Source organism: Lynx canadensis, chromosome B4 (assembly GCF_007474595.2).
Source record: "Lynx canadensis isolate LIC74 chromosome B4, mLynCan4.pri.v2, whole genome shotgun sequence".
Classification (NCBI taxonomy): Eukaryota; Metazoa; Chordata; class Mammalia; order Carnivora; family Felidae; genus Lynx; species Lynx canadensis.
In genome coordinates this window covers 129,947,929-129,960,646 of record NC_044309.1, presented here as the reverse complement: position 1 = coordinate 129,960,646, position 12,718 = coordinate 129,947,929, and the positions used below count along the sequence as shown (strand labels likewise).

Sequence of the window (12,718 nt, the reverse complement as noted above, 5' to 3'; positions counted from 1 at the left end):
GGCCCGCCCCTTCTCCCGGTTTTCCCTCCCAAGGACCAGCCCCCTCTTCCGTTGTCTCTCCCCGAGAACACATCTCTTCCGGTCCCTAACTGAGGCTCCACCCCTTCCGCTGTGCCGTCGTCCGTCATCCCCATTGGTGGAAAATCCAAGCCGCCCTCGAGTTGCGGAGGGCAGTCCTCCAGGTTGTCTGTCGCCGGAAGTGATGCTCGAAAGGCCCTCCCCCGAGGAAGTGACGGCAGGAGTGCCCTTGACTGACGGGGAGGGCCGGGCCGTGCATCCCTCCGCTCGCGCTGCAGGGAGGTAGGAGGCTCGTGGGGGTGGCTCTAGGTGGTGTCGCGGCGGAGGCAAGCTCCGGGTCTGTTCCTGCGCTGGCCGGCGGCCGACCGGGCGAAGGCCCCGGGCGGGGGGACCTGTCCTCCGGAGGGCCGGGATCCCCGGCGGCGTCCGATTCCCCAGTCCCTCAACGCATGTCCCTTCTTTTTTATTCCCCCCCACACACTCCAGGTCCGGAACCTCTTGGTTCCCCCCACCTTGAATTGTTGCGATTCCTCTTTTCTGATCCTTTGATAACTCCCTTGTGCCTTAATTTCCCGTTAGAACACTCATTAAAATGAGTAATAAAGAATCTGCAGACGGCCTTGGGTTCCAGTGTTGACTCTCATTTAATAGGTTACTTTGGGCGTGTCACAATTTACCTGAGCTTCGGAGTCCCTATCTGTAGTGTGAGCAGTACTGTAGAAACTTCCTCCTGGGTGATCTGGAAGAACTAAGGCCCCCTTGGCCCTTGGCAGGTTCTCCACGAATATATGTTCCTCCCTCCCTTCTGTTATAATTCTGAATATCCTGATTTCTCTTTTGTCATCAGCCCAATTTCCGAGTTGCGTTATGTGACTCCTGCTTTTTGATTCTCATTCTTCACTTAACCTCTATTCTAGAAATCTTTTTTTTTTAAGTTTATTTATTTTGAGAGAGAGAGAGCGCGCGTGCGCGCGCGAGCAGGGAAGGGGCAGAGAAAAAGAATCCCAAGCAGGCTCAGCACTGTCAGCCTGGAACCTGTCAGAGCTTGAACCCATGAACCATGAGATCATGACCTGAGCGGCAACCAAGAGAGTTGGTCACTTAAACACTGAGCCACCCAGGCGCCCCCTCCTCTAGAAATCTTACATATCATTTCCTGGAATTCTTCCGGCCCTGAATGTTGAGCCCCCCCCCCCCCGTTCTCCCCAAATACCTTTCTTTTCCTGCGGTGTTGACTTCTCGAACTGTTCCTGCCTCTTTCCCTCACAGATGGCTCAGCGACTTCTCCTGAGGAGGTTCCTGGTCTCCATCATCTCCAGGAAACCGCCTCAGGGTCGGTGGGCACCCCTCACCTCCAGGGCCGTGCGGTGCAGTCCTGGTGACCTCACAGTAACACCCAGCCAAGCCCGGTCAATATACACCACCAGAGTCTGCACAACGACCTTTAATATCCAGGATGGACCTGACTTTCAAGACCGAGTTGTCAACAGTGAAACACCAGTGGTTGTGGATTTTCACGCACAGTGAGTCCCAGGGGTTGGCAGAAGACTGGGGTGTTGCTCGGTCAGGTATTTACTGAGTATCTGCTGTGTCTCAGTGCCACGTTCGATGCTTCTCAGATGTAGTCTCCTTACAAAGGCTGGTAAGACCCAGTCCCTGCCATCAAAGATTGAGTGCAGTCTGGTAAGACACACACTAGTAAACAGTCTTCAAAGCTCCCTGTCATTGGTGCTGAGAAACACTCATGTTCTGTATCTCGCTGCCCAAATGGCTGAGTCCCCTTCAGCTTGGACCAAAGCAGGAAAAATAGGGACCATCACATCATCTGGTTTGTGGTGTATATCAATTCCTGGCCCTGCGGATAGGTTGATGTTTAACATCTTGCCGCCCAAACTGGGAAGGGCTGGCAAAAAGTTATCAGTGTCCCCACAGTGATATCCCAGCACGCAGGGGATGGGCAGGGTTTTCTTTTCAGTGCTGTACAAGTGTGTTTTAGGGATCCTTAAATGCCTCTAGCCTTCTAATTGTTAGCTTGGCCTTCTCATTTCCAGACTTTGGGTCCTAAGCAGCCACCTGGCTACCAAAGAACTGGACAGACCTGGCATAGCCTGAGTTACAAGCTGGGAGGCCTTCCGGACAAACGTCAGACAGATTGTTTTGCCTTCTTTCCCACTCTCTCTGACTCACCACATGGCCTTGGACGACTCACCACATTGCCTTGGTCAGGCCGTGTGACCTCCTTGTGCCTCCCTTTCTTCTTACAATAGGAGATAAGCTCTTGCAGACTGGGTTTTTAGGTGTTGTGAGTTCCTTAATTGAAATCCCCGAAGGGAAAGCGTTTTCAAGGCTGAGCATAAAATAGGGGTCATCAGCCAGGGGTTCGTGGAAGGCGAAGCTTTCTACCTCCCCTGTATAGTGAGCATTCCAGAGAGGACTTCCCAAATGAGTGATAAATGGGATGATGCCTCATTTCCTTCGACGAGGAAGTAAGACAGTGAGCTTGTTCATTCAGCGCCTGGCACTGTCCGTAGTGCTCCGGAGATGACAGCCTGTTCCCGAAGAGCTCACCACCCGAAGGCGAAGAGCTGTGATCGGTACCGTGCTAGCACTTGACACGGGGCCTGAGGGATCCCAGGATAACCAGGGCTGAAGGAAGACATTTGGAACACAACCTCGGGTTGCAGTTCCCGTGTCCCGCTTGCCAGATCTGGGACCACGCACATGTTCCTTAACTTGTGTGCTCCTCAGTTTCTTAGGAAGACGTGTTCTTTTCCTTTGTGGGCCTGAGGGTTCTGGGCGGTAAAAGCTGAGAACGCCCTGGCGCAGTGACTAGCATGTTGTAGAAGCTCCCCAGCCACTGGTCTGTCCTCCCTGTAGTTGTGGGTCCGTGAAGCATCTAGAGTAACCCTGCAGCTTATAGAGTATGTTTATTCATGTTGCCTTAGTAGATTTCTCGTCGCTGCTTGGAGAGACATGATCTCTCTTTCTCAAAAGAGGAAACCGAGGACCCAGAACAGTGAGCTGATAGGTGAGGAGTCTTTGTTGGAACCCAAACCTTTTAACTTCACATCTCATATTTTTTTCTGTGACAGTGCAATTCTCTTATATCTATTGAAATAACCCTTATAAGAGTCTTCCGATGAAGACTGTGATTTAGAAGCCCGGGACCCCTGGAAATTCCCCCGCTGCAGAGTTCTGGCTTTATCATTTGACCTGTTGACATTACAAGTTAATATTCAAACACTGTAAACAGAGCTAATAAGGGCAAAAGGCCCCTCAGAAAGATGTGGGTCAAGGGAAGTTTCTGGGGAGGCAGTAAATCGATTGCTGAGCACTGTTGTGACTGGATGCTTCCTTTCTCCCCTTCTGAGGTGGTGTGGCCCGTGCAAGATCCTGGGGCCAAGGTTAGAGAAGGTGGTGGCCAAGCAGCATGGAAAAGTGGTGATGGCCAAGGTGGATATTGACGACCACACAGACCTCGCCCTAGAATATGAGGTATGAATCGGCAGGGGATTGCCACAGTGCAGCTGGTGTGAGGGGTGCTTGGGCCCTAGGATAGCAGGTGCGGGACACATCTTGGGGACCACCAGGCAGCCAGGAAGAAGTGTCTCGGTTTTTCCTAGAGCTCTCGGGAATTCAGAGCCCTTTGCAGATGTGACTCTGTTGACCCTCTGAGCCGCTTGTCTGTCTAGCCCACCATTAGGAAGCGGAGTGTATGATCCAAAACGCCAGGTTATTGTCTGAGTCTTGGGGCACTGACGCACTCCTTCGTTCATGTTTTCATCCACGCACATATTCCGTCAGCCGTCATTCGGGAGCCCCGCAGTGAGCCGGGCATCCGTGATTCTGGCACAAAGAAGATGAACACCTTGTGTCCAGCACCCCTAGTCTAGTCTGGCAAGAGAACAACAGGTAGACAGGTCATTTCAGCGTACGGTGAGAGGTGCTGACAGCAGAGGTGCACAAAGGAAGAAGGGACTGATTGTTGGGGTCGGGGGAGGGAATGCTTCCGTTTTGGGGGACCTCTGACTGGGGCCATGAAGGATGCACAGAGAAGAAAGGCCAAGAGCACAGCACACACTGAGACAGGGTAGTCTAATGCATTTGGTTGGTCTCTGTGTGCATTTAACAGATGTGTGTTCAGAGTCTCTTAAATGCCAGGTGCTGTTACTTGGTTGTCGATATGACAATGAACAAAGCTAACCCCCTCCCCCCAAAAAAAAACAGGATCGGCACACTTTTTCTCTAAAGGACCAGGTGGAACATACTTGAAGCTTTACAGGGCATTGGCCTCTATTGCAAAAACTCAACTGCCATTGAAAGCAGCCAGGGACAGTGTATAAACAAATGGGCATACTTGTAGGCCAGTAAAACTTTATTTACACAAACAGGCAGCAGGCTGGGTCTGGCCTATGGTTACCCTGCTTTAGGTAATAAGTGCTGTGGAAACAAATCAAGAAAATGAGGTGGGGCTGAACATGGGGCTGGGGAGGGTTTCTCTTTTTTTTAATGTTTACTCATCTGAGACAGAGTGTGAGTGGGGGAGGGGCAGGGAGAGAGGGAGACACAAAATCCAAAGCAGGCTCCAGGCTGCCATCTATCAGCACAGAGCCCAACGCGGGGCTCAAACCCACAAGCTGTGAGATCATGACCTGAGCTGAAGTCGGACGCTTAACCGGCTGAGCCACCCAGGCGCCCCATGGGAGGGTTTCATTTTTGAAAGGGTGTGGGGGCACCTGGCTCGATAGAATATGTGACCCTTGATCCTAGGGGTCATGAGTCCAAGCCCCATGTCGGGTGTGGAGCTTACTTTTTAAAAAATAAATAAAAATAGAAATAAGTAAATAAAAAATAAAAGGGTGGGTTAGGGAAGGTCTCTGAGAAGCTGACATCCGAGCAAAGACCTGGAGGGAGGAAGGAAATGAAGCAAGCAGCTCTTTGGAAGCGTAATCTGAGGCAGAGCAGACATCAAATGCAAAGGCCCTGGGGTCAGGGTGAGCACAGTTTGCTCACAGAATAGCAGTGCCTGTGTGCCCGGAGCAGGAAATGAGTGGGATGTGGGGGCATCTTCTGGGCCTCGGAGACCACAACAGCTGGAGAGAGGGGAGAGATGTACTGCGGCTGGATGGCCAGCGTGGGGAACTAAGCAGAGAGTGAGAGCACAGGCCACTGGGGGAGTTGACTGTGGCCAGACGGGAAGGGGTGCTGATCGAGTTTGTAAGTCCAGGCTCAGCGGCCCCCCACCCCCACCCGAGCCCAGCTCAAGTAGAGATGCCGCCTCCAGCCAGTCCCCAAGGGGACGGGGGTGCGCATAGGCTGGCTGCCTGCTGCACTGGGGTGGCAGTGATCCCCCCACCAGGAAACCAGGCTGCCCCAACCAGAGGGAAAGGAAATAGATGCCGGGCAGGCAAAGCCACCGATGGTCACTGCAGATGAGTGAGGGGGGGTAGGACTGCCTGTGGTGCTGAGTGACTGAGGGTGCCTTACGAGGGCTGGCGCAGGGGAGAGGGATGAGTTACTACTTTGATGTTCTGTTTTGTCTTTTTTTTTTTTTTTTTTTTTTTAAGTAAACGACGTCCCTATTTGGGGCCCGAACTCCCAACCCTGAGATCAAGAGTGGCATGCTCTACTGACCGAGCCAGCCAGGCATCCCAAGTTGCTGTGTTTGAAAGCTCTGTCACTGAGCGTTCAGTCAAGGGGGTACTTACTGGCCATTCAGATGCCCCTACCTTTCTCCTACTTGTCCGTCCCTCCCCCAAGGCCCGCGGCAGCTGTGGGGGTGAGCTGAGGGCTGGAGCTCCCAGGACGTTCCCAGGGCGAGGGGCGGGCATAAGATGTCTTCGGCTAACTCCTGCCACCATGCCAATCAGCCTCAGCCAGTAGGACTTTTTAGCAGACATGCCCTGAGCGCCAGCCATGTTCCGGGAACCGTGGTTAACCGGTACAGATGTGAAGAAGAATAATCCGGTTCCCGCCAACAGGGGGCCCCCCCCCCGGGTGGTGAGATTCCCAAGACCACCCCCACCTGCATTCCAAGGAGCCTGGTGGTTAGGGCTGGGCACTGAGGTCCTGTGGTCAAGCCTGGAAAGTGTATATGGACGTGGGTCCTCTTGTAGGACCTTCTCGCTCCTCCCTCTGTCCACTGCCCAGATCTCGTGGGTCACATCAGCTGGTCCCAGCCTCCTTGTTTTGCCAAGCCCTGGGCAGAGGTCACTGCAGGGCTGAGGAAGCTCCAACAGGGACTTTCCTGACCCCCTTTCCTTCCTTCCTTCACACCTGTTCTTTTGGAGGAGAGCCAGAGGACGAAGACGTTTCAGCTGAGAGATCCAGGGTACCTCCTGGGACAGCTTCCTCCTTTTCCGAGTGTTGGATGAACGTGTGGTAGAAACTGCTTTAAATGGTGTTCAGGGAGGGGCGCCTGGCTGCTCAGTCCACAGAGCATGTGGCTCTTAATCTCAGGGTCCTGAGTTCAAGTTCCACGTCGGGCTTGGAGCCTACTTTAAAAAAAGGAAAAAAAAAATTGTTTTCAGGGAATTTGGTCCCTCTCTCCAGGCTTTTTCCTGAACCTCCCCTCGTGCCCAGCACATGCCCTCGGGGCAAGTCTCCTCCCTCAGGCACCACACTTCTGCTTCGCTCAGCTGACCACCCTGGACCCCCACGGTCTCCCAAAGGACAGGGAAGGGAAAGACTCGGGGCTTCGGTAGTTTTAGGGTACCCCCCCCCCACACCACCACCACCCGATCGTGCACTGCCCTGGCTTGGCCAGACGAAAAGCTCTCTGCTCTCCGTCTCCTCGTCCCTGCTGCCTGGCTGGGCATTCCGTACAGACCTTGCCAGCTACTGGGGGCAGAGAGTGGACCCTCGAAGCTTTATGCTTTCCTCTGGCTTCACACTTGGAGCTGTTATTCTTTTATTTTCTCCTCGTATGGAGAAGGCCCTTTAAAAGCATTAGGAAGACAGCCAAGTAGTTAATCAGGGGGAAAGTCAGCTGTCGTCTTACTGCCCCAGATACAACCGCTGCCACCATTTTGGGTGGTGTTTTAAACTCGTTGAAGGTTTCATTTGAATTATTTTTCCTTTTAATGTTTCGTATAACCTCATAGTTCACTGAGTATTGCTATTTCATATTATTATGAGTATGTAGCTAGAAGCGATCGTTACCGTGTCTCCCCGCTTTGCAAGTCTTCTAAATCAGTGCTTCGCAAACATGAATACGATCTGGGATGTTGCTTAAAAGCAGATTCTGATTCAGTAGGTGTAGGAAGAGCCCAAGATTCTGCTCTTCCGACCAGCTTCTAGGTGAGCACTGCCAGCAGCGTGGAAACAAACATCGAGACGCAAAAGTTGGAAAGTCCTGTGCTGACCTTCTGGGGGCATGCAGGGGTCCCACCAGATGGTGTCCATCTCGTGGGTCTTGACAATGTACTCGCATCCGCCATTACAGTTGTGTGCGGAATAGCGTCACCGTCTTACAAATCCCCTTGGGTTCCACCTTTTCCTTTTTTTTCCTCCTCCCCTGGTGCCCCTGACAACCACTGATCTTTTTTACTGTCCCCATAGTTTTGCCTTTTCCAGAACGTCATAGAGTTGGATTTGAGTTTTTCAATAATAGCTTTGTCCCAGAACCCTCCCGTGTCCAAAGGCTTCTCATTTGAAACGTGGAGTGTGACACCACTGGGAGCTTCCCAGGCTGGAGGCTGCCCAGCTGCCCGTTCATCCTCGCCCTGCTGGGACCCGGTAGCTCTTAGGCCAAGGGATGGCTCAGCTTGATCACAGACAGCAAAGTCAGACAGATCCCGCGACAGATCCCAGCTCCCGCCCTTCCTCATTCATCGCTTGTGCCTCTGTCTTCTCCTCTTCAAAGCGACCCCACCTCGAGGCAAGAACTTAAGAGGTAGCCTACGCAAGCGGTTGGTGTCATTCCTGACCCTTAAAGGAGCCCCCAGTAGGTAGCAGCCTTGGTGACAGTGGTCTTTTCCTTTGCGTCAGTTCCGCAGTTAGCTGAGGAGGAGGTGGCCAGCCTCCTGTGACATCTAGCGCTGTGTCTGTCCCTCAGTAGGTCCTCACAGATGGAGGAGGTTGGGGGGGAGAAGGGGGAGACTGAGCAGGGACACTGAGCTCAGTCGCACAGGGCGAGCCACTAGGCTGCAGGTTGGTGGGGATGGACCACACACACCCACACACACACACCCCACCCTACCCTGAATTCTCAGGGCATCAGGTCCAGCCTGGAAGGCTCCCGGTGGTGTCACAGAGCAGGAGGAGAAGCAGTGCGTCTTCGCACGTCTGTTCATCTCTCTCCTGGCCCCTCGGTCCCTTCAGAGCTGCCAGAGTTGGGAGGGAAGCAGCATTCTTGGTCCGCCACGGCCCCTCTTGCACTTGGATCACATTCTACAGGCGTGTGCCAAGGACCTGTGCACTTCCATGTAAGGCCGGGTTTACAAGCACCAGCCCCTCCTGATTTGTGAGCCAAACTCCGGATCCGCAAAGCCACCTCAGGGGAGGGAAGTCCCATCACACCCCAGGTACCACAGCAGTGTCCCGGAAAAACCGGCTTCCCGCAAGCCCGTTGCTCTGCGCGCCTGTGCGATTTGGACTCACGCTTGGAAGAATGCCCTTGGTCAGTAATGACCAGGCCTCGGACTGTCTGCGGTACGCCTGACCGCAGTGTGGCTGTGCGCGTGCGTGCATGCGTGTGAACACACAGGTGTGATCGTGGTGGGACTCGTGAAGTTCTTGAAAACTGAGTCCCCCTCCAGGCCCCACAGTGAGCGTCGTCCCTAGAGGACACGCGAAAGCAATCAGACTACTTCTCGTACAATGACACACAGCTTATTTATTTATTTAGAGAGTGAGAGGGTACACGCGGGCAGGGGAGAGGCAGCGAGCAGGAGACAGAATCCTAAGCAGGCTCTGAGCTGCCAGCACAGAGCCCGATGCAGGGCTTGAACGCTCAAACCGAGAGATCATGACCTAAGCCGAAACGAGGAGTCAGATGCTTAGCCCACTGAGCCACACTTAGCCCCTGACACACAGCTTTTGTATCGGTTGGAGAAACGGGAGGGGAGGGGATCCAGTTAGTGAGTGCTTGAGCCTGGTGCCTCAGTTGAATGGCTGGATTTGAGGCACCCTAGCTGCCCTCACAGGCCACTAGAGGGCGCATAAGACCACAGCTCTGGGGGTGCGTGGCTGGCTCAGTCGGTGAAGTGTGGAACTTTTGGTCTCTGGGGTTATGAGTTCAAGCCCCCACGTTGGGTGTAGAGATTACTTAAGATAAAATCTTGGGGCGCCTGGGTGGCTCAGTCATTGAGCGTTCCGACCTCAGCTCAGGTCACGATCCAGCAGTTCGTGAGTTTGAGCCCCGCCGTCAGGCTCTTTGCTGTCCGCACGGAGCCCACTTCAGATCCTCCTCTGTCCCCCTCTCTCTGTCCCTCTCCTGCTCACCCTCTCTCAAAAATAAGCAAACGTTTAGAAATATATATTTTAAATTAAATTAAGTTAAAATTAAATCGTTTGGGGCACCTGGGCGGCTCAGTCGGTTAAGCATCTGACTCTTGATCTCCGCTCAGGTGTTGATCCCAGGGTCGTGACTGGAGGCCCTGCGTTAGGCTCCAGTCTGGGGATGGAGCCTACGTGTTCCATGCGTGCACACCCCAAACGACTGGTTGTGCGGCCCGGCCGGAGCAATTTTCTCTGGGCCCTGCCTGTGCCTGGAGACCATAAGAGCCACATTCCGGACCTTTGTACTTCGTGCCGCCTCCCCTGCCACAGTCGTGAACGACAAGGACGGGAGCCAGTGGTCGGGCCACGGGCAGTGGCACACGTGGTCAGCCCCCTGCCGGATGGGTCTGAGGAGCATATCAGCTGCCACCGCATCAGCCCCAGGACAGCCCTCAAAAGGGCCGGGAGGGACTAACCGGAACAGGGACTTTGTCGTATTACCTGCCGCGTTTGTCCACCCAGAGCCAGTTAGCGGAGGTCAGGGCCTGCCACACAGTCGGGAGCGAGTGGTAGCACCGCCCGAGGTATGAGCTCGGGCCGCCGTGGCCTGCGGTTCTCTTGTAAGCGACCCGCGCACGGTGTGAACGTTCTAACCCCGAAGTCTGGTTTCCCGAGATGACTCACGGGCAGGATGCGCTCAGAATCCCGAAGACGGGGTGTGTTTGTGTAAATTGCTGTTGTTACTTTGTAGTTAACATGTGTAAGAAAAGTCTGTTTATCTTGTTCTGTGTATCCATTTTTTAAAAAAATGTCTACAAACGTCAGGCAGGGAGCCCAGGCGGCAGAAAATGCTAGATGCCAGAGTGCAGCGGGCCTCATTGACATGCCGTGTAATCTGCACAGGTCCCCCGAGGGAACTTGAGAAAATGCTTCACAGGCCAAGAATGTTGCCCCCGATCCCCCTAATAAGTAAACATCGGATCGTGTGTAGCCGAGCCCCTCCTCCCACGCTGTCCAGTAGGAGTCCGTGAATTTCTAGACCCTGCTAACCGGCCACGGCAGCGAGCCGACGTGGCTCCTGCGTTAGACTTTTCTGCCATGCTCTCTGCAGCCACCGTTTGTTGAGCGCCACTGCATACCAGGCCCTCTGCCAGGTCCTAACACTCGATGTGCCTGCCAGGCGCAGGGCGCCATGTGCATTATCCCACGCAGCCCCCAAGCCCAGCACGAGTGCCGCCGGTGGCTCCGTTTTGCCAATGAGGACACGGAGACAGTGATGAAGTGGCTCCCCCAGAGTGGCCGCATCCAGAGCCTGAGCTCCTGACCACTCAGCTTTGCATCTGGATCGTTTGTCCTAAACCTTCAAGGGAGATTCTTTGGTCCCCGTTTGACAGAAGAGGGCACCGGGGCCGTGGAGGTGGCGCGGCCTACCCGCGAGGGGCCAAGCCAGGCCACGGACCCCAGTCTCTGGGTCTTCCCTCCTCGGGAAGCTTCTCCGGGCTCCTCAGCCACGCCCCGCCCCCAGCCCCGGCCTGCAGCTGCACGGACGGGTTATTTTCATCTCTCCTGTCATTGCAGCCAAACCACTGGGCCAGTGAGTCAGTCGTGCGGTTGGGGGAGGAAAGGGACCGCAGGGAGCCCGCAGTGGAAAAGTCTCCCCGGCGGGTGGACCTCCAGGCCCGTCAGGACCCCTGCACCAAGAGGAGGGGCCGCGCCCGCCGCCTGGGCCGTCAGTGCCCCGCGGGAGCCACCGACCTTCTCCACAAAGGCTTGGGAGTGGCGGTCGAGAGGAGTTCACCTCCCCTTGTCTCCTGCACCCAGGTGTCCGCCGTGCCGACCGTGCTGGCCATCAAGAACGGGGATGTGGTGGACAAGTTCGTGGGCATCAAGGACGAGGACCAGCTGGAGGCCTTCCTGAAGAAGCTGATTGGCTGACACGCAGGGAAGAATCCTGGTGGCCCTTGCCCACCTGGGCCCCGGGGTTCCAGGAGGGCCCCCACTACAGCTCAGACCTTCTGTGCTGGCCCTTCCTGCCTCCTCCCTTCTGTCCAGCCCCTGTGGACCCGTGCTTTGGAGACCAGGCCCCCAAACCCTGGAAGCCTCCGGGGCTTCTGGGCCGGCTGACTGCCACTGACCTGGGGACAGCCGTCTTCCCACCCACTCTCTCTTGTCTGCTCCCACCAGGGCTCGCCTCAGTTCCCCCAGGATGCCGGAGAGAGCCCCAGGCCAGCCAGCCCGCGGTGCACCGGGCCAATGGCGGCCGCGTGTCCCTGGCCCCTTCCGATCTGCACCCCGGTGCCTGGCCCATCTGCCTCCTGCAGTTTTTCTTCCCTGCTGCTGTTTTGTAAAATAGAAGGAAAAAAGAAACCCAAACAAGTGAGAGTAATATATAATTCTCTCATTTTTTGTAGGTCTGTAATAAAGAACTTTATGTGATCCCTTCTACCTCCTGCTGTGAAGAACAGACCCTGGGCCCCACACTAAATTACCCTGTAGCCACCGCCCCCCCCCCCCCCCCCCCACCAAAGAGCCACCTTCCTTCCTTCCCAGGCACGAGGGCGGAGAACATGCACTGGGCAGAGGGAGGGGAGAGTCAGGCCCCTGCCTCTGGAAGCCTCACTGTGAACAAACCGGACCAATAAAGCCAGGGTTTGCTCTGTCGACAGCTTCTGTTCTGTCTGGGCTCCAGGAGCACTTATGTCCCCTTCCCAGGCTGGCCTGCTGTCCCTGCTTCCTCTGACTCTCCGCCACCCTCTTGCCCTTGGCCAGCCTCTCCTGTTACTAACAGTGCTGTCAGTCGTGGCCGCTGTCCCGGTGCCACCTTCACACACAAGGCAAGAGGGCGCTTCCTGTCCCGTTATGCAGATAAGGACACGGGCTCATAGGGCGCAGAGCCCCGGTTTGTACCCAGGCGTGGTTGCCTCTGAAGCCTGGGCTCTTACAGCCGATCCCCTGGATGCTTCTAGCGCTTCCTTCTCTGCCAACGGGCACAGGGCCACTCCCGCGGCAAGCCTGGCCCCCTGAGGGAGCTGGGCTGGCTGTTCCCTGTGTGTGCCACAGGACCTCCTCCGCCTCGGCCAGCCTCTCCGCCCCTTCCTGTTCCCTGCTCCCCTTGGCCCGTGGAGCAAGGTGCCAGCCAAGAACGCCTGCCCTCTATCTCCCTTCTGGGGCCAAACAGCCCTTAGGCTCAGTTGCCCAGCCAAGGTGCCGGCATCCTGGGAGCCGTGGGCACTCAACACCGGGGATACCCTTGCCCTCG

At 55.4% G+C, this 12,718-nt stretch overlaps 1 protein-coding gene across 1 annotated transcript; it reads left to right on the top strand.

Moving 5' to 3' along the window:
- The first annotated feature begins 203 nt into the window (after positions 1 to 203).
- TXN2 (thioredoxin 2) lies at positions 204 to 12,119 on the top strand. The gene is made up of 4 exons (XM_030320535.1): positions 204 to 300; positions 1,288 to 1,541; positions 3,390 to 3,513; positions 11,281 to 12,119. The coding sequence occupies exons 2-4, from the start codon at positions 1,288 to 1,290 to the stop codon at positions 11,392 to 11,394; spliced, it is 492 nt and encodes a 163-aa protein (XP_030176395.1). The 5' UTR covers positions 204 to 300; the 3' UTR covers positions 11,395 to 12,119.
- The last annotated feature ends 599 nt before the right edge of the window (positions 12,120 to 12,718 follow it).